This window comes from Coenobita brevimanus, chromosome 106, assembly GCF_032717465.1.
Source record: "Coenobita brevimanus isolate Jiangsu-jjx chromosome 106, ASM3271746v2, whole genome shotgun sequence".
Lineage (NCBI taxonomy): Eukaryota > Metazoa > Arthropoda > Malacostraca > Decapoda > Coenobitidae > Coenobita > Coenobita brevimanus.
Window position 1 is genome coordinate 1,619,163 of NC_137059.1, and position 25,838 is coordinate 1,645,000.

General features: G+C 44.0%; 3 protein-coding genes and 1 pseudogene across 3 annotated transcripts in view; all 4 read right to left on the minus strand.

Moving 5' to 3' along the window:
• Positions 1 to 4,660: 4,660 nt before the first annotated feature.
• Positions 4,661 to 7,336, minus strand: LOC145416513 (rhodopsin-like). Its single transcript, XM_080285469.1, has 2 exons — positions 7,248 to 7,336; positions 4,661 to 5,838 (listed from the first exon to the last, which is right to left on the minus strand). The coding sequence occupies exon 2, from the start codon at positions 5,836 to 5,838 to the stop codon at positions 4,708 to 4,710; it is 1,131 nt and encodes a 376-aa protein (XP_080141595.1). The 5' UTR covers positions 7,248 to 7,336; the 3' UTR covers positions 4,661 to 4,707.
• Positions 7,337 to 10,789: 3,453 nt separating this feature from the next.
• On the minus strand, positions 10,790 to 13,019 carry LOC145416426 (rhodopsin-like). Its single transcript, XM_080285373.1, has 2 exons — positions 12,917 to 13,019; positions 10,790 to 11,969 (listed from the first exon to the last, which is right to left on the minus strand). Exon 2 carries the CDS (start codon positions 11,967 to 11,969, stop codon positions 10,836 to 10,838), a length of 1,134 nt encoding a protein of 377 aa, XP_080141499.1. The 5' UTR covers positions 12,917 to 13,019; the 3' UTR covers positions 10,790 to 10,835.
• A 6,280-nt stretch (positions 13,020 to 19,299) lies between these two features.
• LOC145416447 (rhodopsin-like) overlaps positions 19,300 to 25,838 on the minus strand; it is a 7,154-nt gene continuing 615 nt past the window's right edge. Inside the window, exon 2 of the mRNA XM_080285401.1 lies at positions 19,300 to 20,453. Coding sequence (XP_080141527.1) covers positions 19,320 to 20,453 — 1,134 coding nt within the window. The 3' untranslated portion in view covers positions 19,300 to 19,319. The remainder of the gene's footprint in view (positions 20,454 to 25,838) is intronic.
• Positions 23,027 to 24,248, minus strand: LOC145416448 (rhodopsin pseudogene; annotated as a pseudogene).

Genomic DNA, 25,838 nt, shown 5'->3' on the forward strand with positions numbered 1-25,838 from the left:
TGCGTTTGTTTGTTTGTTTGTTCTGACGACATCTCAAACACTTTTGGTGGATTTCATTGAAATTTTTGTGGATATGTGAGATATGGGCCAAGGAAAAGTTGTTTAAATTCTGGTGGTGATCTGAGTTTAGTCTCGGTTGAGGACTGTTTTTTTGTTTTTCCACACGATACCTCAAAATGTTACTGATTTATTTCAGTGAAATTATGTGGGCTTGTGGGTCATAGACCAAGGAAGAGTTGATCATATTTTAGTGGTGATCTGAGTTGTCTGGTATAGGTGTGGCGGAGGTATGTACTCTCTGAATGCACTTAACTTGTTTTATCTGCTTTGATGATATCACATATATCATTTCATATTATGTCTGAGTCAATATTTAGTCATTCTCTGCGTCAGTATTACTGTATGTGCACCGTGTGATGAATGAAACGTGGAAGAGGACAGACTCTAAAATAAACTGGGTAGTGTGCCTGAACACATTCCCAGGAGTTATAGAGTGTGTGATGGGTAAGTAATAAGAGTGAGCAATGGTCGGTAAATGGTGTAATGAACCATTTTGGTGTGCCAGAAAATGATAATGATACCGGTTGAAGGACTGCTTCAGAAAAGGGAGTGGTGTTGTCAGTATTTTATCCACTTCAGTCCGATTAATTATATTTTACCATCACCAAAAAATACTGTAGTTTCAAAGTAGGAAAGTCTTCTCGTACCAAAAAGATTGATGAAGGTTACATCTAATCCTCCCAGTCTGAAAAACATAAGTAGGGTAAAATCGTCTGTAGGTAGCCATAATTTATTAAAAAGGACGTTATGGAATTGAAGGGACCTAAACACAAAGAAGCACAGAGTAACATATGATACAGAGACACTAGTGAATGCTGAATGAAGTCTTGATTATGTGTCTGTCGAGAAAAGATGTTTGGTTGTGGTGGTGATAATATTAAAGACGGAACGATGCGCTCAGGATTGTTTCTTGGTATGATTATGGTATTTAAGTTGACACTGGGAGGAGAATGGAAGGTGAGGTGGAAGGGGAGATAAGGGAGGGGGAGACTGAGGTTGAGCTGGAGAGCTGGGATGGAGAGGTAATATTAATGAGGTGGTGTGAGCCGGAAGGGGGGCAGCCTGATGTCAAAAGTCTGGGTGAGATGGAGGCGATTTGTCTATGGTTGTTCTCTCCTGGGTTAAGGTTCCTGGCTATAAATGGACAATCTTCATTAGTTATGTGTGGTGTTAGGAGTTAATGATAATCGATGCAATGAGTGCTGAAGCTCCTGAATCCACTTACGATGACTAGTTTTGGTGCTGAAGAAATTCCTAGGGACTACTTCAGACACTAGGATGATCCTGTGGCGACCCGGCTTGCCGTAGCGTCCGTAAGTCGTGAGACCTGAGCAGACCTGGCCTTAAATATTCCTCTAGGTCTCCCCTCACCCCCTCACATCCTCACCCCACCCTACTCTAATGCCACTAATTAAATAATATGCTGGGCTACACACGAGTTCCTTGGAGACGTACACTCCCCCCACACCATCCTTTTGCTGACTCCACACACCTTGCATCCCGCTAAGCCTTCACAGCCACTGACCATAGGCTTCACACGTACACAGGCCAGATAATACACAGCTAACACACTCCATATCCTACGTGGCACATATACACAGCTCACCTACACCTAGGACACATATTCTGCCTCCTCCTTCATACTGATTCTACACTTATTACACTAAAAACAGATGTCACATATATCAAGTTAGATTTTGCATATCTTACGCACTCCTTCCTGCACTTAGCACACTCACACACTTGACATACACCCAGTACACACCCTGCTTCCTCTTTTATGCTGATTCTACACACCTTACATCCCTCTTTGCCTTCATGGTCATTGAACACCGGCTTCATTCATCGTCAAACGAGATTTTACATAACTCATACACTCCATACTCACCTGCCTGGCACACACACACACACACACACACACACACACACACACACACCATAACAAATTTAAGTTGAACTAAATGGGTGTGACTTGACCCTAATTTATCATATTCGAGCTGATTGAATATTATTGTTCTTGTTATTATTGTTATGGCCTCTGCTTACCTGAACTTGAACTCGGTGGACTGCAGGCTTAAGCTGTCCTCTTCCTGCAGTCCACCATACTCCTGTGTGGGATAGGAGTGAGTTAAAGGACGTTTATATAACTGGGCGGTGGAGCTACCTGGTTATATCGATGCCACCACGTGAAGGCGTCCCTCTCCGAATGAGCCCAGCTGGACCTCAACAGACCAAACTGGACCTAACTGACCTAAAATGAACCTAATTATCCCTGAATGTATACTGGAATGAAATCTGAATAAACCTAAATGAATCTGAACGAGCCTAATTACTCTGGGTAGTTCTAAATGGACCTGTCTGGACCTAATTAGACCTGGATGGACATAATTGGACCTGGACTGTCTAAATAGGACATCAGTAATCACAGAAGGACCTAAGCAAACGTGACTAACTCTGAATGTGATCGACGTGGCTGGACCAAATGCTATTAAATGATCTTTTACTCACTTCCTCATCCCTCTACCCTCCCTTTTACTTCCTAAGACTTGTATTATCAAAACTGAGGACGAGGAAGTTTGAACAAACCCTATGCTCTTTTCACCTTAACTTGGCCCAAATTTCCCTTCTTTTGCAGCTAATTTCACGTTGTTCAGTGACAGACAAAGACAGTGTTGCAGTTCTTCACCCTCTCCATAGTATTCTGCGTGAGTAGCATCGTATCCTAGTGCTAATCTATAGTTTAAACTCAGGATTTCAGATGGAGAGATGGCAATTTTAGGCCAGCTTAAACAGATGATATTTTTTTGCTCATTTCTAAAGCAAGTGATGACGAGAGAAAATACTTGATAATTCTGTACCATTCCTCTTTACTGTGGGACGCAGGCTAATTATATCTGCCAATAACAGGTGTTCCATAAGTGACTGTCAACAATTAAACACCTGCTCACACTTTTGCTGACTCACATCTACTAATACAGTCTTAAGTCTTGGCGAAAATCAATATCTTTTACCTAACTTTTACCTTGATCATTTTAGTATCATTCCTCATCCCCTGCCCCTCACCTCCTTCCCCTCCTCACCTCCTTCCCCTCACCCCAACACCTTCCTCCCCTGCCCCATTCTCAAGTACTTGCGTCTTAGAGAAGCCCCACGTTTCCCTGCAGGCCTAAAGACAGGGAAGAGTAAAAACATATGGGGAAGGAAGACTGTCAAAAGTACTGCCCGTTCTAGATAGATAGATAGATAGTTAGTTAGATAGATAGATAGATAGATAGACTGATTAGTTGAGTGAGCGATTTACTGGTGGATATAAAGATAGATATAGTATACTTCATCTATCTGCGTCTGAGAGCGTAATTGTTCTACCTGTCTCTTGTGCCCTCTGACATCACAACATCAAATCCCTCTCAAGATGAACTCCTCTTTCCATGACAAACCATCATTTTTCCCTCCTTTGCCTTCTTCTTGGACCGGCCTTCTCGTAGATTAAGGAGACTCCCTAGCACCTCTTCCTTGGCGATTTACCTTTAGATATGGCTGGTTAATATCCTTTTGTACGTTAAGTATGCAGAGTATAGCGATATTGGAAGGATTTATGTCACCCAGAAGAGGACTACATAACCTTACCACGCCAAAAGCTTGTCTTAAAGGTGAATAAGATAGCCTGGATAAAACATGAATAAAATGGTATATAAAGGGAATGAAAGGGATAATGATTGAGAGCTAATTGTCCTTTTGCCTACCATGTCCTCTTTATATTTTTTCTTGATTCTTTGTCATCACGAATTTTCACAGCGAGAGAGGTCAGTTGATGATTTTTGTGTCTTTATTGCGTCAGGTATCCCCAAAGTTCAATAATAATAATAATAATAGTAATAATCTGGAGGTAACAAAAATATTAAAACTTTTCCCTGTACTGAGTTAACTAATTACGTAGATGCCTGTATAGTCTACGTCTTTAAGTACGAGACGTCATTTCATTTTTCCCTCTTGTTGTCATTAGAGGACTCAGTATGTCACCTCACCGTCAGAAATTAGGGTTTTGCACTCCTCTTTTCGAATTATATATAAGTATACGACATTTAAGCTTCATTAACTTATCTCTGGGAAGTATATATATGGTAAAAACATATGTCATCGCGCCAAGAGGATTAACTAAAGCCAGTTTCTTCCTCAGTTCACGTGTGTGCTTTTGATTTTTACTGTTTATATACTGATTGCTCGCGACACCCTCTGAAAAGGAGTAAATTAATGTCAGAGCAGTGTTAAAAATACCTTTGTGCATTAGGTGGAACGAGTGGCTGTGTGAAGTGTGCTAGTTAATGAACTGCAGTGTGGAGTGTGGCAGTGTGAGGTGCATGTACAGTCAGGCAGTATAAGAGAAGTGGCATGTAGTATAAGGCTTGTGTGAAGTGTGGCAGTAAGAAGTGTGTGTGTGATATGGCAGTGTGAGAGGTACTGCAGTGTAAGATAATGTGCTAAATACGGGCAGTGTAAAGGTGTGTGAGAAAGTGAAAGTAATAAGGACATTACAAACACAAAACTGCATTAATAAAATTTATTCAATCGAAAAACCCCGAATTCAACACATAAAATATTACATGAATGAAAGTGCGCTGGCAGAGCAAAGATTAAAGAATTCAAAGCTTAAGTACTGCCAGACTTCTCAGTGGTGTTGGTGGATGCAACCTCTGACTGGTTGTCACGTCCCTCAGTGGTGCAGGCCAGGCAGGGCAGCTTCTTCTCGAGGGCAGCACGGTACTTGGGGTGGCTGATGGCGTACACGATGGGGTTGTACACTGCGTTGGCCTTGGCGAACACGGAGCCCCAGATGGAGAACAGGGGAGTGACGCTGGCCTTGTTGAGCATGCCGGAGTAGTTGATGATGAGGTAGGGGGTCCAGGCCACGAACCACAGGGACACAGTCATCATGGCCACCTTGGCCAGACGGCACTCAGCAGAGGTCTTCTGAGCTTCCTCGCTACGCAGGGACTTAACACCCATCTTCTTGGCCTGTTCGCGCATCTGCTTCTCGTGGTTGGCTACAGCCTGAACGATGAAGAAGTACAGGTAGATGTTGGCAACCAAGGGGATGAAGTAGACGAACACGGAGTAGACGTAGAGGTAGCTGTGAGAGAAGGCATCCTCAGTGAGGTAGTCAGTACCACAGGCGGTCATGTTGCCCTCAGGCACGTAGCGGTTCCAGCCGAAGAAGGGAGGCAGGCACCAGGCAAGAGTAGCACCCCAGGTGAAGAGGATCCTCAACATAGCACCCTTGGAAGTGAGAGGCTCAGCGGACACGCCCTTGACGATGACGTTGTAGCGATCGAGGGTGATCCACAGCATGGTCCAGATGGAGACGCAGCCGAAGAGAGACCCGAGGAAGGCATAGATCTCACAGAAGAAGGCTCCCATAGTCCAGGTCTGCCAGTAGCAGGAGATGACCATTGGGGGGAACATGGTGAACATCATCAGGAAGTCAGAGAGAGCCAGGTTGACCACCAGCGTGTTAGCTGGAGTTCGGAGAGACTTGGTAGTCATGAAGACCCAGAGGACAACAAAGTTGCCAAAAACTGACAAGAATCCCATAATAACCATGAAGAAGCCGACCAGGCCATACCACAGGGGGTTCATGGGAGGGAACTGGTACCAGTGGGGATCCACCATGTGGAGGATCTCCTTAGGTACGGTGTCAACCACCGTGTAGTTCCCATATGGGTTGGTGGAAGGGAGAGTGTTGGAAGCCATGTTGGCGGGGTTGTCCCAGTATGAAGACATCTGCAGTGAAATCAACGGTATTAGAATAAATGGTCTAGTGTTTTTATCATTTAATTTTTCCTCAGTCTCTACATTATAGTATTAACTACTCAGAAATTATGATTGTTCAGTGTTGAGCAGCATTGATTGGTCAGAAATTATGCCCTGGTGCCGGGAAAGTTCAAGCATTAAATAGTGAAAAACAATGAATACCAAATATTCATCTACACTTGCAGAGGATTTTCATCTAGACTGCAAGAACTTATGTTTACGTCTTGACCAGTGATAGGTTAAATTCAACTTTATTTGGATAATCACAGTATATTTGAACAGTCTTGTATTCTAGGATATTTGGCACATTCAGTGATTTTGGACTGCAGTCTAAAATATATCCAGATTTTTGGTTTTGCAGCATCTGATTCCCCTCTATTGAGGCAAGTGGGCAATAGGCTTATATCACTGTCATCCTGCATAGTGTGTACCGTGCGAGTTTGAGTTTTTTTTTTTTCTTCTTCTGCTTCTTCTCTCTCCATACGTCTCTTTCTGTCAGTGATAACTCAAACACCTTTCTAGATGTTATCTAAACTTGGCATACATAATAGCTTAAATAAGTAGTTCGTTTTTGTTAGTGGTAGACAAGAAGTGAATTTTCCCCTATTCCTACTCTCCGTTGTAGCCTCATCCCAAACCTCAGCACTGACATGTAAATATCACAGATTTGAAGTTGACCTGCTTATTTTACTTTTCCATCATTATTTTTTTTAGTATATTCTATGAAACTCAACTCAGGATGCTTGTTTAAAGAGAAGGAGTAGTTAGTGGTACCACATGAACTACAGGGTGTTTAGCATAGTGCATTTTTAAACAGATGGGTGATTGTTAGTGATGGGTTGTATGAGCGAATGACTCTCAGTTCATGAGTTCTCTGCTTAGATAACCGTGTAGAGAAATCTTCAGAGGAAGTCGAAGTAATGTAAAGGACTAATTAGCTTGCGAGAGAGAGAGAGAGAGAGAGAGAGAGAGAGAGAGACAGAGAGACAGACAGACAGACAGACAGACAGAGATGCTGTTATTGTATCTGCTGGGTGTGTAATATTCAGTCTGTCTGTATATATCGTTCACAGACTTTCATAGTATTTTGTTTTCACTTAGTTTTCGTATCTCCAAAGCTGTATTCGGTGTTGTATGCAAGGGAACTACTTTGAGACTCTTGGTGCTGAAGGAGGTGACATGGACCTCAATTTTCAAAAGTAGATTGTGTGATGAATTTACTGTCATTAGTTTTATGGAAGAGTAAAGAGATGTGTTTGCAGTGGTACAACATAAACTTACTGTGGAGAGCTTTAGTGCTGGAGAAATTTACTGTCATGAGTTTTGTGGAAGAGTCAGAAGATATGTTTGCAGTGTCCGGTGGTACAACATAAACTTACTGTGGAGAGCTACAGTGCTGAAGAAATTCCTGTGGACTACTTCAGACACTGGACTGAATCCTGTGGCGACCCGGCTTGCTGTAGCGTCCGTCAGTGACGAGACCTGAGCTGCACCGTCCTTAAGTACTCGTCCATACCGTCACCACCTTCACTGCTGTCACTAATCCCGCTAATGGAATCTCCTGGTGACCTATACACACCTCCCCTCACACACAGACGCTATTCATGGACTCCTTCTTCCGCCTTATGATGACGCCAGTAGTTTTTGCTTTGCCACGTGTCTTCAGAATTCATGTACTTGTTGGTTTCACAGATGCCCCTGCTGGAGTCTACATACTTAATACACTAAAACACACACACACACACACACACACACACACACACACACACACACACACACACACACACACACACACACACACACACACACACACACACACACACACACACACACACACACACACACACACACACACACACACACACACACACACACACACATACACACACACACACTCACACACACACACACACACACACACGCCGCACCCCTGAGCAGTGAAACCTCTCGCGTTCTCAGACTCCCTCAAAGACACCGACGCAAGAACCACGAGGAGCAAAAACAGAACTCTTCCCTCAAATTTCTGCACCCTTTCCACAACGTGACCTGCCCAGCCTCGGGACCCTACACCCTTGCGTCTGTGTGTGTGTGTGTGTGTGTGTGTGTGTGTGTGTGTGTGTGTGTGTGTGTAGGTTCATTTTAATCATAGGGGTCCATGCAGATCTTCCACATACATTCGGATTAAGTCGAGTTGGTTCAGAATCATTCATGTCGAGTTGGATCCTTTCACGATCCTTATATCCAATTAGATCAGGTCTAATCCATCCAGTCTTGTCATCTATAATCCAGTCACCTTAACCTGGCTCAAATTTTCGTCCAGTGCTGTCTATTTCCCTCTCTCAGTGCCAGAACCAGAAAGTACTATGGATCTATATACGTTCCACAGCACTTCCTCGTGACTATCCATATGGCCAAGAGGATTTCACGGCTATGCACGTGTGGTATGGCCTTAAATGAACATCACTATTTTTTTCAACATCCAAAATAGTCGTGTGCGTGATCAGGAAGTCGTTTTGTGATTCTGTGACCTTATTACCTCGGTTGACCTTGGCTTTGACCTTAAAACCTTTGCCTCTTAGGGTCAAAAAGGTTCTGTTATAAAGTAATTGCTGTACTAAATTTCTCGTGTGTGTGTGTGTGTGTGTGTGTGTGTGTGTGTGTGTGTGGCGATGCTTTTTTTTTTTGCACTTTTTCCCACGAGGACAGTAGTGCAAAGTAATTATTAACTTCATTGACTGCTATTCATTCACTTTGGAGATTAAATAGTCCCTCTCGCTGATGTACTGTATATATATCCAGTCACAGGCATTGCATACTTGGACAGAAATTATGGGGGTATATTATAAGCACGTTTGCTGTAATTAATTTTAAGCTTAACTCTCATCCAGCGCTTTTAGTGAGAGAGAGAGAGAGAGAGAGAGAGAGAGAGAGAGAGAGAGAGAGAGAGAGAGGTGTAATAAAAGAAAATATGGAGATACAAGGTAAAGAAAGAAAGAAGAGAGGGAGTGGAGAAAGGAAGAGGTCATGGAGGAAGAGACAGTAAAGGGGAAATAGGGTAGGGAAAAGCGGAGAGAGAGAGAGAGAGAGAGAGAGAGAGAGAGAGAGAGAGAGAGAGAGAGAGAGAGGAAGTGCTTGTTTGGAAGTGTGAAAAATCTTATGCATACTATCACTACTTGGCCCTTATTTGTAGCTTCTTAATTCTTACAGTAAATATAAGTGACAAAGTTAATCAGTAAAAAACATTAGATAAGAGACAGAGTTATCAGTAAGAGACAATTTTATCGGTACTTGCAGGCAGAACTACGTAAAACAGAGGGTGATTTATTAATTGCAGTCTCGTAGAAGCAGACACCTGGCGGGATCTTGTGTGTGTGTGTGTGTGTGTGTGTGTGTGTGTGTGTGTGTGTGTGTGTGTGTGTGTGTGTGTGTGTGTGAGTGGGGACGGGAAATTAAAAATGATGCGGGACAGACATTGATTACGCTTGTGTGTGTGTGTGTGTGTGTGTGTGTGTGTGTGTGTGTGTGTGTGTGTGTGTGTGTATGTGTGTGTCCAAAGCATTTCTGTTGAAGTATAGCAAGTTCGTATTCTCGGAGGTTAAGGAAGCTTCCTAACACCTCTTCCTTACCGATTTATTCTCGGATACGGCCGGCTAATATCGCTGTGTACGTTATCTACGCAGAGGATGGTGATATTGGAAGGATTTAAGTAACACAGAAGAGGACGGCAAGGTGTAAACAGGCAAATAAAGCGCTTAGGAAGAGGTGTTAGGGAGTTTACCGAGGAGAATACGGGCCAGTGAGTATTAATAAGTAATAAATAAAGGTACAGATAGAAAAAGGAATATTCAGCGAAGGTACTGACAAAAAAATAATAAATAGCGATGGATTTTGTTTGTACAGACGTGGGGTGAAGGGGTATTAGTGACAGGAATTTGTACATGATGATCCCTTTTCTGCCACTGCGTCATTTTTAATTTATTCTGAAAATTCCCATGCGTTTTTAGAAGCGAAACCTCTCGTAAAGGCAACATTATACGCACTTTGCTCTTTTTCAGTCCATAACCAGAGGAGTTTTTCAGCTAGGGAAGGATCACAGTGATAGGAGGGGTAATGAAAGCTGTCACAAAATACCGCCTGTTGGAAAAATCTCCCCTTAGATTACCATACTCCTCACTGGTTAGCGCAAATATAAGATACGTCATCGGAGTGAAGGAATTAAGGGGTTACATTCTTATTCCCCGTGTGTGCAAGAGATCCTGAGTGATAGAAATAAAATCATACCAGCCAGATGAGAAGAAATATTATAGCTGACGTGGTGAACTATTACACTCAGATGATTATTTTTCCCTTCCCTTCAGACGATTCGGTTAGTTTGCGGGATATTTTCTAATCTGAGGACTTAGATACAGCCTTTATTAAATCCTTCGGTACCAGATATGTTTCCTAAGTTTAGAGTCGCCAAAGGAGAAGAATGAAATAAGGATGAGGTTGTCAGGTTTTAGGGCTCGTTCGTGTAATTGTTGCAAACCAAGGCTCAGCTGAATGTTAACCCAGTAGACTACTGTTCACTAACCCCCTTTTCAGTGGATAGGAAGGGAATTAGGGAATATTTGCATAGCCAGGCAGAGGAGGTCCTGGTTGTTTCAATGACAGTGAATGAAGGTGCCCCTCTTGAGCATCATTCAATAGGATTAATCAGGTAATAGGCTCTATATTATCGGTATTATTACTCATAAGTTCATATTAAAAACAGTATTCACTCAATTTAATGCTACTGTCCCATACACAAGGGCACTAGTCAGGAACTATCTTCCAATGGACTCTTATTATTTTTAAATAAAGGATATGGATAAGAACACAAGTTTTATGAAGATATACTCGTATTTATTGTTTAAAGTGTATTCGAATTGTGTACTTAAAAATAAATTAGAGTCTGACACGCCTTCCGTACCAATGGAATGCCCACTTTACGCACTCTCTGACTTCTCGTTGCTGGTAGTGGTGGAGGCAACCTCTGACTGGTTGTCACGTCCCTCAGTGGCGCAGGCCAGGCAGGGCAGCTTCTTCTCGAGGGCAGCACGGTACTTGGGGTGGCTGATGGCGTACACGATGGGGTTGTACACGGCGTTGGCCTTGGCGAACACGGAGCCCCAGATGGAGAACAGGGGAGTGACGCTGGCCTTGTTGAGCATGCCGGAGTAGTTGATGATGAGGTAGGGGGTCCAGGCCATGAACCACAGGGACACAGTCATCATGGCCACCTTGGCCAGACGGCACTCAGCAGAGGTCTTCTGAGCTTCCTCGCTACGAAGGGACTTAACGCCCATCCTCTTGGCCTGTTCGCGCATCTGCTTCTCGTGGTTGGACACAGCCTGCACGATGAAGAAGTACAGGTAGATGTTGGCAACCAAGGGGATGAAGTAGACGAACACGGAGTAGACGTAGAGGTAGCTGTGAGAGAAAGTGTCCTCTGTGAGGTAGTCAGTACCACAGGCGGTCATGTTGCCCTCAGGCACGTAACGGTTCCAGCCAAAGAAGGGAGGCAGGCACCAGGCAAGAGTAACACCCCAGGTGAAGAGGATCCTCATCATTGCTCCCTTGGAAGTGAGAGGCTCAGCTGCGACACCCTTGACAATGACGTTGTAGCGGTCGAGGGTGATCCACAGCATGGTCCAGATGGAGACGCAGCCAAAGAGGGATCCGAGGAAGGCATAGATCTCACAGAAGAAGGCTCCCATAGTCCAGGTCTGCCAGTAGCAGGAGATGACCATTGGGGGGAACATGGTGAACATCATCAGGAAGTCAGAGAGGGCCAGGTTGACCACCAGCGTGTTAGCTGGGGTTCGGAGAGACTTGGTGTTCATGAAGACCCAGAGGACAACAAAGTTGCCACAAACTGCCAAGAATCCCATAATAACCATGAAGAAGCCGACCAGGCCATACCACAGGGGGTTCATGGGAGGGAACTGGTACCAGTGGGGATCCACCATGTGGAGGATCTCCTTAGGTACGGTGTCAACCACCGTGTAGTTCCCATATGGGTTGGTGGAGGGGAGGGTGTTGGAAGCCATGTTGGCGGGGTTGTCCCAGTATGAAGACATCTGGAAAATATAACAGTCTTTGAAGTATTCGAGCATAATATTTCTTCTTGTATGTGAAATAACAAGAATTACTCGTATTTGATGTTGTTATGCTATAGGTTATGATTTATGTATTCAAACCCTGTCTGAGTTTACTGGATATGAGTAAGTGCACAAACTGTCACAATCGTCCATAAACAAGTGAATAGAACACTGATGTTCATCCACTGTGTAGTCCAGTTCTGAACTGTTTTACTATTCATGTAAGACGACCATAAGAGCATTTTGCCATTTTGTGCATCATTCAGAGACATTTAATGATCAAGTGCCATTACATAATTGGAAATGTATATGAATGACTTCAGATGGAATGTAAAAGCATTGTAGCTTTTTTAGAGACACCAGTGCAAACTGTGATGTAAGGTTATGGTAATTAGGGAGTGTTCAAAAATTTAAGTGTTTTTAACATAACAGAGAAAGATCTGTATAGTATTTGGACAGCAGTAACAGGAAATACCAGTGTTAGTGTGGAATCAGAAAACTGTGGATGACAATACACAAATTTCTATGTTTTTTGAAAAATACAAAGCCAAGAGTGTGGACAATGCCAACAAGTTTGCATGGAAGTGTATGTGGTCATTTGGCGAAATAGGTGAACAAATGATCACTGATGAGATGAATTTGCGGTGGAGGTGGATATGATGGGCAGCTTAACCCCAGATCGGTACAGATCCCTGATCCGATAGTTTAGCACCTGGTCTCAAAGACCATGCAGTGTACCGACCTGTGCTTTCTACCAAATTTTGAATGATTGTGCAGTTGTTGAAGTGGCTGGTGGAATCTGTCACATTTTTATATACCCTGAATCCCTCCTCCACCCTTCCTGCCCAGTGCCGCATCATCTATCATTATTATATTGATATTTGAGTGTGTAAGTAACCCAGCATGTGTCTTGTTTATCCACTCACCTTTCTACTGGTTTGTTGTGGCTGTTGTGATCTGAAGAAATTCCTAAGGACTACTTCAGTCACTTGAGCTCCTGAGTTCTGCTACTGGACGACTGGATGAGTCTACCTGCACTCTCCCTTCTCTGCACATCCCTTATATACCCCACACCCAAGTAGCTTTGCCTCTTTTTCTTACATTACTGCCGTTAAGCTGACTGTGTGTCCTCGGTGCAGAAGGAAGCCTCTTAAGACCCCTCCGTTGCATCTTTTTTGGTAATTATACAACCTCTTGCCTTCATACCTGGTGCTTCTCCCCATCACTGCCTTAGTCTCCCCTACCCCATCACTGCTTCAATCTCCCTTACCCCATCACTGCCATAGCCTCCCTTACCCCATCACTGCCATAGCCTCCCTTACCCCTCGCTGCCATAGCCTCCCTTACCCCATCACTGCCATACCCTTACCCCATCACTGCCATAGCCTCCCTTACCCCATCACTGCCATACCCTTACCCCATCACCGCCATAGTCCCCTTTACCCCATCATTGCCATAGTCTCCCCTACCCCATCACTGCCATAGTCTCCCTTACCCCATCACTGCCATACCCTTACCCCATCACCGCCATAGTCTCCCCTACCCCATCACTGCCATAGTCTCCCTTACCCCATCACTGCCATAGTCTCCCTTACCCCATCACTGCCATAGTCTCCCTTACCCCATCACTGCCATAGTCTCCCTTACCCCATCACTGCCATAGTCTCCCTTACCCCATCACTGCCATAGTCTCCCTTACCCCATCACTGCCATAGCCTCCCTTACCCCATCACTGCCATAGCCTCCCTTACCCCATCACTGCTATAGCCTCCCTTACCCCATCACTGCCATGGCCTCCCTTACCCCATCGCTGCCATACCCTTACCCCATCACAGCCATAGTCCCCTTTACCCCATCACCGCCATAGTCTCCCCTACCCCATCACTGCCATAGTCATCCTTACCCCATCACTGCCATAGTTTCCCTTACCCCATTACTGCCGCAGTCTCCCCTACCCCACCACTGCTTCAATCTCCCTTACCCCATCACTGCCATAGCCTTACCTCATCACTGCCATAGCCTTACCTCATCACTGCCATAGCCTTACCTCATCACTGCCATACTCTTCCTTACCCCATCACTGCTTCAGCCTCCCTAAACCCCTTCAGTACGATGACACTAATCCTCGCACATATACACAGTTTCTTCATAACACAGAAATAACCTCACGTAGTAAAAAAAGATGAATAAATCAGAGTCGCCATAAACTCACATACATCGATTATGATATTTCCGATTTATTTTCGCTTTCCCAGACGATTTATCTTCACTTTCACTGCGCATTTGTTCTCTTTACCGTCAGACGATTTTAGTCATCTATGGAGGGCCGTGTAACTAAGATGGAGGGGGCTAATGGAAGTTAGATTTAACCGTCTCAGCTCGAAAATTATATCCTAAAGGGGAATAGATTGGTTTGAATATAAAAATAGATTAAAAAATACGTAATCGGAGTGCCGGGGTTAACGACTTATGACAGACCTTTCTTCGTAAAAGGGTTAAGGTGAGTAAAGTTAGCTGGTAGTAGACTAAGAAAGAAGGGATTGAATAGGGAGGCTGCCAGAGATCGAGCAGCATGGAGAGCCGCTTTTAGGTAACCAAGGCCGACGTATGCAAATATGTTGGAGTCTTTGTAAACGATATGATGTGGTATTAATGGAAACGTGAAATATTGATATTGACAAGCGTCGTGGGTTGCCAGGTATATAAGGGTTGTGCATATTATCTCCTTGAAGAAAGTTTTAAGAAGTCATTGCTACATCCACGCTGGCCAACCTACACCGACCCTCTTCACAGGGAGTCTTACCCCTCTCCCAACCCCTCAACCCCCTACCGCCACCCCGACCCATCCAGCCTACGATTTTTTCTGCAACATACTTTTCGCTGCGACATACTTTTCTCTGCAACATACTTTTCTGCGACAAACTCTTCTCTGCAGCATACTTTTCTCTGCAGCATACTTTTCTCTGCAGCATACTTTTCTCTGCAGCATACTTTTCTCTGCAACATACTTTTCTGCGACATACTTTTCTGCAACATACTTTTCTCTGCAACATACTTTTCTCTGCAACATACTTTTCTCTGCAGCATACTTTTCTCTGCAACATACTTTTCTCTGCAGCATACTTTTCTCTGCAACATACTTTTCTCTGCAACATACTTTTCTCTGCAGCATACTTTTCTCTGCAACATACTTTTCTCTGCAACATACTTTTCTCTGCAACATACTTTTCTCTGCAGCATACTTTTCTGCGACATACTTTTCTGCGACATACTTTTCTCTGCGACATACTTTTCTCTGCGACATACTATTCTCTGCAACATACTTTTCTCTGCAACATACTTTTCTCTGCAACATACTTTTTCTGCGACATCCTCTTCTCTGCAACATATTTTTTGCAACATACATGTCTGCAACATGCTTTTTCTGCAACATACTTTTTACCGCAACATACTTTTTACTGCAACATACTTTTTACTGCAACATACTTTCTGCAACATACTTTTTGCAACATACTTTTTCTGCAACATACTCTTCTCTGCAACATATTTTTTTGCAAAATGCATTTCTGCGGCATACTTTTTTGGAACAGTTTCTGCAACATACTTTTCTTTGAGAGAGGTGAAGTCAGTGAATGCACAGCGAGGTTCGATGGTGAGGAATTGGAAAATGTGAGTACGTTTAACTACTTGGGCAGTGTGATGAGTAAGGATGGAGGTTTGGAGGGTGAAGTGCTTGAAAGAGTACAGCAGGGAAGAAAGGTTGCTGGTTCCTTGAAAGCAGTGATATGAAGCAGGGAAGTGAGCATGGAGGTGAAAAAGTTACTACATGACAGTATTGTGATACCAACTCTAACGTATGGAAGTGAAGCTTGGACGTTGCTGGAAGGACACAAGTCAAGAGTGAGAGCAGTGGAAATAAGTTATTTAAGAGGAGCCTGTGGAGTCACATGGAGAGACAGGCTGACAAATGAGGATATAAAGGAGCGTTGTGGTGTGGATGTGGATGTGATAGGAAGCGTTAGGAGGAATACACTGAGGTGGTTTGGCCATGTGGAGAGGATGGAGGATGAAAGACTGACGAGGAGAGTGTATGTGAGTGAGGTGGAGGGGGGAAGAGGGAGGGGGAGGCCGAGGATGAGATGGAGGGATGGGGTGGAGAGGTATATGAGAGAGGGGGGTGTGAGTTAGGAGCGGGGCAGTGAAATTGCGGGGGACAGGGCGCCGTGGAGGCGATTTGTTTGTGGCCACCCCGAACGGGATTGAGGCGTCTGGCAATAGATAGATAGATAGACATTTCTGCAACATATTTTTGGCAACATACTTTCTGCAGCACACTTTTTGCAACATACTTTTTGCAACATACTTTTTTCTGCAACTTACTTTTTTCTGCAAAGTACTTTCTGCAACATACTTTTTTTGCAACATACTTTCTGCAACTTGAACATACTTGTGGTTCACTGATTAGCAATGGGCCTTTCGGGTGAAGATGTGGAAAATCTGGTGTTTAACAGGGACGTCTGGGATTGTCACGTATCGCTCATATTGCTGCCTTCATAATTTTTGTAACAACACGGTATGGATAAAAAAGATAGATTGACTTGATCGATACAGAGAGAGAGAGAGAGAGAGAGAGAGAGAGATGGAATGTGCCTCAGGTAAGGAGAATTTAATAACTGAACAGATTTAATGACTGAACAAATTTAATGAATGAACAAACCTGAACGTGGTGGTGTGACATCATGAAACAGACACATACACACCATTTCACTATCAAGAATAATAAGTAGCCTTCATTAATCGTAGGGTGATAGTTCTCCCCCCTCCCCCTCTTTCCCTCTTTCTCTTTTTCTCATTCTGGGTGTTTCACTGAAGGGGATGTGGGGACGGTGACGCTTGGCATGTGACGTGTTAGGTAGATATTGTTCCTTCTGCTCAGTGAATAAATTCAATGTTATATTTTTGCTACTCCTAGACAGTTTTACTTACCGTTGTCTGGGTTTTTCGAAATGGAGGTGGCTAGTTTTTTTTTTTTTTTTTTTTTTTGGGGGGGAGGGGTCCGATTCTGGGCATAGACTTCACAGGCAGTTCCCTGAGGCCTAGCAGTTCTACCTCCTAAGCCCCTCCATTTGCCACCACTTCGGCACTAACACCCACCGTCATGCAGGACTGATGTCTACTGGCATTAGCATGGGCATTTTTACGACACATCGGCGGGTCTCATGGTTGACCAGTAAACTCTACATTAACGAAATTTAAATCCTCAAACTGCTCCCTGCCCCAGCTTGGATTCGAATATGGGTTCATTAGGACTGCAGGTCACCTCCTCTACCACCCAGCCACTGTCACCCCCTTCATTATCCACTTCAATACAAGAGGTCTTCCCTGAGCTAAATAAAATCGTCTGGAGACAGCAGGAATTAAATACACCTGATCGAAGTTTAGAAATATACGGACAGTTCTAGGCATTTCAGTAGAGAACAGTCACTGAATCACCAGTCTCTTGTGTCATCTCTTATGGCCCATCGTGGTTTTCCAAGATTGGTTCTCAGGTTCACATCCCATTAAGCTCTTCTCAGTGATGTACTTTCTATCTTATGCTTGCCCTGCCTTTTCTTGCTCTTCCTGCGCTATATTCTTCACCTTAGGACAGTCTTAGTTAGAAGAGTTAAATCCAGCCTCACTCTGCTTCTCTACAAGGGGGCTGTTCTGTACCATACATAGACAGTCACTTCAGCTGAGAAATACGTTACCGGGATGAGGAGGTTACCCGTTTGGCTCCGGGTGACGTACTTTTACTTTGTTGTTGCAGATACTGGGCAATATTATTAAGCATAGGAAAGGCCTCATACTCAAGGGGTTAATTAAGGCTATATCTAATCTCTCCAGCTCGAAAAGTCTATATCCTGAGTCGCCCTCGTCACCAAGAATACGAACATTAATCCTAAGCCTTGTTCTTGTGTGTGTGTGTGTGTGTGTGTGTGTGTGTGTGTGTGTGTGTGTGTGTGTGTGTGTGTGTGTGTGTGTGTGTGTGTGTGTGTGTGTGTGTGTGTGTGTGTGTGTGTGTGTGTGTGTGTGTGTGTGTGTGTGTGTGTGTGTGAGGGTGAGTGGGTGGGTAGTTGGTTCTTGTGTGTGTGGGGGGGGGGTGCTTGGTTGGGTGTGGTGCAGAAGGAAGCCTCTGAGGAACGCACACCACCGTCTTCCTTGTTAATTATACAACCCCTGCCTTTCTTCCCCAGCTACTTCACGTGTGCGTTTTATTTATATCTACGTACCTGGAACTGATAGAGGGATCCGAGTGTGTTTAGTTGCCTAGTGAATAAATTCGTAACAACTCTGGATTCACAAATTAACGATTTACTGTCTTTCGTGGTTCGGTTTTTTATTTGTAGAAAGGACGATGGAGTCAAAGTGTAGGCTGAGACTGGCACGTTGTCACGGATCTTATAAGACATTTCGATTTTTTTCCCAACAGCTTCCAGCAACTGTTGGGAAGTAATCCGCTGGTTGTGGCACTAGTTTTTAGCTGTAAGTCCATAGAAAACATCTGAAATACTATAGTCAACGTCAGTATGTATGTGCAGTATGTACGAATAAATGTAAGTAGGCTATATATGTATGTGTGTTTGAGGGAAGAACTAGGAGATTAGGTTCATCCCATACCTCTTGTTCTATCTGCAATGGCAAATCATAAGGAGAGGCCTTACCTCCTACATAAGGATGGGGGTTTTCAGTTCACCAGCTTCTGCCATTCATATTTACTTTATATGAAATGCTTGATCAGCTCTTTCCATTTGTCTTTTGTATCCCATTCCTAGTAGAAATTTTAAGTTATAATTAGTGATATCATCTAGCTTACGCCACTGACATTGTGTGAATTGAAATGTAATATCACTTTTAAGAATTATCTGTTCTATATACAGGGTTGGCCATAAGTTGCTGTCACCAGTTTTGTGTGTTGCAGGGACAGGTTAGTCTTCTGGTGTGATTTTCAGAGATAGTATTTGACTCCATCATGAAATTATTGATCAGCTATGGGGTCAGAGAACGTAAAAAATAAACATTATAAAGCAAGAAAATATTTAAGGCAGTTGGAAAATGATGCAAGGTAGACATTGGTTCTCCTGACTGACCTGTCCCCGCAGCACCAGAAAGTTACGTTGTGTATTATATGAACCAACCAGTATTTTGTGCAGAAACTACAGAGTTTAGTAATTGGCCACAAGAACAGTCTTTAAAAATGCTGTGGAGTTTTATTAGGGTACACTGAGAAATGTTTGAGGTCACAGAATTCATGTGGTAAAAGGAGTTCAGTTAGGTTACTTGAACTGCCTAAGCGTTCTCAGACTTCTCGTTGCTGGTGCTGGTGGAGGCAACCTCTGACTGGTTGTCACGTCCCTCAGTGGCACAGGCCAGGCAGGGCAGCTTCTTCTCGAGGGCAGCACGGTACTTGGGGTGGCTGATGGCGTACACGATGGGGTTGTACACAGCATTGGCCTTGGCGAACACGGAGCCCCAGATGGAGAACAGGGGAGTGACGCTGGCCTTGTTGAGCATGCCGGAGTAGTTGATGATGAGGTAGGGGGTCCAGGCCATGAACCACAGGGACACAGTCATCATGGCCACCTTGGCCAGACGGCACTCAGCAGAGGTCTTCTGAGCTTCCTCGCTACGCAGGGACTTAACACCCATCCTCTTGGCCTGTTCGCGCATCTGCTTCTCGTGGTTGGACACAGCCTGCACGATGAAGAAGTACAGGTAGATGTTGGCAACCAAGGGGATGAAGTAGACGAACACGGAGTACACGTAGAGGTAGCTGTGAGAGAAAGTGTCCTCTGTGAGGTAGTCAGTACCACAGGCGGTCATGTTGCCCTCAGGCACATAGCGGTTCCAGCCAAAGAAGGGAGGCAGGCACCAGGCAAGAGTAACACCCCAGGTGGACAGGATCCTCATCATTGCTCCCTTGGAAGTGAGAGGCTCAGCGGACACGCCCTTGACGATGACGTTGTAGCGGTCGAGGGTGATCCAGAGCATGGTCCAGATGGAGACACAGCCGAAGAGGGATCCAAGGAAGGCATAGATCTCACAGAAGAAGGCTCCCATAGTCCAGGTCTGCCAGTAGCAGGAGATGACCATTGGGGGGAACATGGTGAACATCATGAGGAAGTCAGAGAGGGCCAGGTTGACCACCAGCATGTTAGCTGGGGTTCGGAGAGACTTGGTGTTCATGAAGACCCAGAGGACAACAAAGTTGCCGCAAACTGCCAAGAATCCCATAATAACCATGAAGAAGCCGACCAGGCCGTACCACAGGGGGTTCATGGGAGGGAACTGGTACCAGTGGGGATCCACCATGTGGAGGATCTCCTTAGGTACGGTGTCAACCACCGTGTAGTTCCCATATGGGTTGGTGGAAGGGAGGGTGTTGGAAGCCAGGTTGGAGGGGTTGTCCCAGTATGAAGACATCTGGAAAAAATAACACCCATAGAAGCAATGCAATGTAATCTGCTTATTAAGTAGATAATAGGTGTTGTTAAAGTTATTTATTTTATCCGACACTCCAATCATTTTCAGGCATTGTAATGAAATGGTATAACAGAGAAGTGGCACATGGTCTTGGGAGCAGTGGTAAGTAGAACTGTGGGTGTGAAAGTATAGACACAACTGTCCTGCACTTTCATATGTAACATGTGCATGAGAGTATTTCTAATTTTTTGTATAGCATTTAGACGCAAAGTCAGTACTGTGGACAATGGATTTAAGTTTCCATGGAAGTGCATGTACAGTTACTCGGCGAGATAGAAAGACGAATGATGCTTACAAGATTAGTGCGATGTATAAAGGGAAGTACTGTAAAGTGGATTGACTATGTTGAGCGACTGTAGAATGACAATTAACACAGAATAGTTATTGGGGTAGAAAACTGAATAAGAAATAGGCAAGTTAAGAACCAGATGGAAGGGCAAATCAGTAGAGTGAATGTGGTACAGCGACGTATCGAGAGGACAAATTTTGTCTTACCTTGGGTTTTGTTATATTCGTTATGTAGGAAACGAGTGATCAGATTATAAATATTTACTGTACAGTGACTTTTATGTTATGGAGAATTCTTTTCCTCTTTGAAAAGATTATTTTATGTAGGCAAATCTGTATGTTTCATCTCTCTCCACTCACCTTGCTTCTGGAGTGCTTTAGCTATGTGAGCTGAAGAATTTCCTGTGGACTACTTCAGCCACTGAAGCTGATGAGCGCTGCTACTGGACAACTGGGTCAGTCTGTCTGCACTATCCCTCCTGTACACCTGCCTTATATACCTGTAACCCGCCAGGTGTCCCAGGATTATTACTGCTAAGCTAACTGGGTACTCTAGGTGCAAAAGGAAACCTCAGAGGAGTACCAACCTGCAACTTTTTTCGATAATTATGCTTCCTCTCACCTTCCCTCATTCGCGTGTATATTTTCTTTGCAGTTCTGGCAGCTGAGATACATATTACCAAAATCTCATGTTCTGCTCTATTTTTATTTTTGTCCCGGTGAGAGAACGTACTTTTACTTGTTATTCTTGCTACCACCAAACTATTTTAATCAGCCTACGACAAACCTCTAACAGTGGAGTTACTGAAGGCTATGTCTCACCCCTCGGGTTCAAAAAGTATTTCCCTTGGTAAATAAAACTGTCTGGGAACAACGAGAAAAATGAAAAAGAAAAGCATCTTTGGATTGAAGGAGTTAATGGTGTTCCACGATCACAGATACAAGCAGCCTTTGAGAACCATAAGTTGGTAGCTGGAACACTTTTACTCGTGTAGCTATTCACGGACAAGATAACTGGTAAAGGCCAAACCTATTGATTTTAAAGACTCTAGCCTCCACCACCAGCAATCTCACTGTGCAAGAGTTTACTAATGCCATAGATGAGCAACTAAGCTATCCTTGGTTGTGTTACTTCATATACATAATTAGCCTGTGGTAAGGACAAGTTTCGTTAACATTCAAGGTTCTGCAAGCCTTTCCCTCCCCCACCCCCAGCACTCCCTTTAGATAACAGATTAAGGATGCTCTGTCTTACAATATCGAGGAGGTCGTCTTTGGGCAAGCATTTCTAAATACACAAAAGTAATGTGGTAAAAAATCAACCCCATTGTTTTCAGGGTTCTAGATCATTCTTCCCCTCCTGCACCCCACCAGGAATCACAGCCTGTGGAACGTAATGGGAAAACTAAAGGAAATGAAGTACAGCACACAGCTTGATTTAGCAGTCTTTTTCTTTTTAATCATGATTTTCCATAGCTTTCTCAAGTTCAGATTGAATGGCAAGATTTAAAGTATGAATTGTCAGTGTCATGGGTATCAGTCAGAAAGGAGGATAGTTCATTGTTCCTTTTCTCCCCTACTTCCAATCAATAATTTCAATTCTGCTTTAATCCATTGAACAATGTCTTTTTTAATACATTTGTAGCCATCCTCTGTTCATTAAAATCAGTTTAGAATATCGTTTTCGAACTGGGGGTTATATAAAATCTAAAAAAATTCCTTCAGTACGAGAGACTTTCCTTAGCTTGGATGAAATAGTCTGGTGGCAGCAAGACACCTAAAAAGCACATCACCCGAACTGAAAGGATTAGATAAAGGTGATGGTGGGATCGATTTAGGCCTGTTCCCTCACCCACACATGGATGAGGGCTTCCAGTATAAGCTTCTACCATTTCAAGTTACCTTCTATATAATTGAAATAGATGATAAGTACCCTTTTTTCTATATCCCATGTTTTTTACACAATTTAAGTGTCATCAAGTGGGTTGGTGGAAGTTTGGTGCACCTTCCCGTACAACAACTAACTCAAAGACAAGTGGCCTTCCTTTAGGGGATTGTGGCATCTGGCTATAGATGGGAATCTGAAAATATATTATGCGTTACTGTTTACATTACACTAGTAAAATCTGAGAACTAGTGTGTAGAATATAAGTCATCTGTTAGAAAGGTTTTGTGCAAAAACTACAACCAGTTTTAGTTACTGACAGCAAGGAAAAGTCTCAAGAAATGCTGTGGAGTTTTATTAGGGTGTGGCGAATGACATGTCTCGAGATCAGATAATCCAGGTGCCAACACAAATTCGAAAATTTGAACTCTCTATGCGGTCTCAGACTTCTCGCCAGTGGTTGCAGTAGAGGCAACCTCTGACTGGTTGTCACGTCCCTCAGTGGCACAGGCCAGGCAGGGCAGCTTCTTCTCGAGGGCAGCACGGTACTTGGGGTGGCTGATGGCGTACACGATGGGGTTGTACACGGCGTTGGCCTTGGCGAACACGGAGCCCCAGATGGAGAACAGGGGAGTGACAATCGGCTTGTTGAGCATGCCGGAGTAGTTGATGATGAGATAGGGGGTCCAGGCCATGAACCACAGGGACACAGTCATCATGGCCACCTTGGCCAGACGGCACTCAGCAGAGGTCTTCTGAGCTTCCTCGCTACGAAGGGACTTGACGCCCATCCTCTTGGCCTGTTCGCGCATCTGCTTCTCATGGTTGGCTACAGCCTGAACGATGAAGAAGTACAGGTAGATGTTGGCAAACAGAGGGAGGAAGTAGACGAACACGGAGTACACGTAGAGGTAGCTATGTGAGAAGACATCCTCAGTGAGGTAGTCAGTACCACAGGCGGTCATGTTGCCCTCAGGCACGTAGCGGTTCCAGCCAAAGAAGGGAGGCAGGCACCAGGCAAGAGTAACAGCCCAGGTGAAGAGAATCCTCGTCATTGCTCCACCAGTGGTCAGAGGCTCAGCGGACACGCCCTTGACGATGACGTTGTAGCGGTCGAGGGTGATCCAGAGCATGGACCAGATGGAGACACAGCCGAAGAGGGAACCTAAGAAGCCATAAACCTCACAGAAGAAGGCCCCCAGAGTCCAGGTCTGCCAGTAGCAGGCAATGGCCATTGGAGGGAACATGGTGAACATCATGAGGAAGTCAGAGAGGGCCAAGTTGCAAACCAGCAGGTTGGCTGGGGTTCGAAGAGACTTGGTGTTCATGAAGACCCAAAGGACGACGAAGTTGCCACAAACTGACAGGCAGCCCATGACGACTACGAAGAAGCCGAGCAGGCCGTACCACAGGGGGTTCATGGGAGGGAACTGGTACCAGTGGGGATCCACCATGTGGAGGATCTCCTTAGGTACGGTGTCAACCACCGTGTAGTTCCCATATGGGTTGGTGGAAGGGAGGGTGTTGGAAGCCATGTTGGCGGGGTTGTCCCAGTAAGACATCTGCGGTGATAAGATATACTGAGTTATTCAAGTAGTTAACATCTTGGATAAGACATTATAGTGCGAAATATCTACATAAGTACTGTTTTAAATGAGCATACCTAAACATTTTTATCGTGCAATGTGACATTGTGGGATTGCAGATCATTAAGTGAGATTCGATTCCACTTGATTGTTACTAACTAAAATCTCATGATACAATGGCAGTTTGGAAACAGAATACGAGACTTATTCACCAATACTGTACAGTTGTGAAATGAGTGAGATGGCAGCAAGAGACAGATTATGGAGGAGAGTTAGAGGGAAGCTGAAAAATATGTTGCTGGAAAATTCGTACGTACAAAATTAAGTTTTATTTTCATTTCTCGAGGGATTGGTTGATTGTTTAAAGTGGCCATTTGTTGTTCTTAATCCCTTTACAATTATGGCATCCTTTTTTGTTTAATTAGTGCAGTCTCTGGACGACTTTATGCAGCTTCCGAAAAATCTCGTACTGAAAAGGTTTATGAAGAGTGTATGTAAAGCCTCAAGTTCGAAAATTCCTAAGCTGAATCAGATAGACTTGAAGGTGACAAGAATATAATGAAAAGTGCACCACCGAAGCGAAAGACCCGTTACCTCATTACAAGTCTTCCTTATACAGAATAAAACAGTCTAGAGGAAGCAACAATATAACTTGAGAGGCAACATGTCCCATCGTTTGTTTATTATGTATATAAATTAGTGTATTTGCTTGTTACTCATGTGAAAGGAATCATTGAACTAACAGGCAAGAGGGCACGTTCGAATCAAAACTCTTTCAATACCGCGTTTGAAGCTGATTAAAACATGTGTCCTTACTGGGAAGAATGTTTTGGCGTCTGGTGATTCCTCATGACTCTCTTATTTATTTATTTATTTATTTATTTATAGAATTATTTTAAAGGTTCCAATCGAAAATCTTAGAACTGCGTCTCGAAATGCCACATCCAGGTACATGCACAGTATTATTTAGGTGAATCAGTGCTGAAATACAGGCGTGAGACCATGGCAAAGAACAATGGTGAAAATAAGATGAAAAAATCCTTTGGGAATTGTAAAAAGTGTCATCATCCTACTGAAAAGGTTGATGACGATTGCCCTCATCAATACATAGCATTTTCCCTAAAGCTATCTGCTGCATGACACACATCCTAATTTTATACACATGATCACACTCTCTTAGTTCTCGCATCCTTGTCCTCCATCCCAACAGTCTCACTTGCATACACTCCTAGTTAGTTTCTCACCTCCATTTTTTGTATGTCCGTCTGTGAGCATACATGTAGACTTGACACACCGTTTTCTGTGGCCCAGTAGTCCTCAAACGTGCCATCGTCTTCTCATGTCACCACTTTGATGCTACTGAATACGTCCTAGAGTTGTCTCATTTAGGACTGACGTAATGGCGTTAGTGGGGGGGTTTGTGGTACGTCTATGGGTCTTGTGGAAGATTAGCAAAGGCTGATTTTAACGAATTACAGATCGCCAAGGATAAATCACCCTCCCCTCTGTGTTCAATACCCATCTATCCTCAATACTCGTAACTCGCTGGAAAATGGCAGTTCAGGC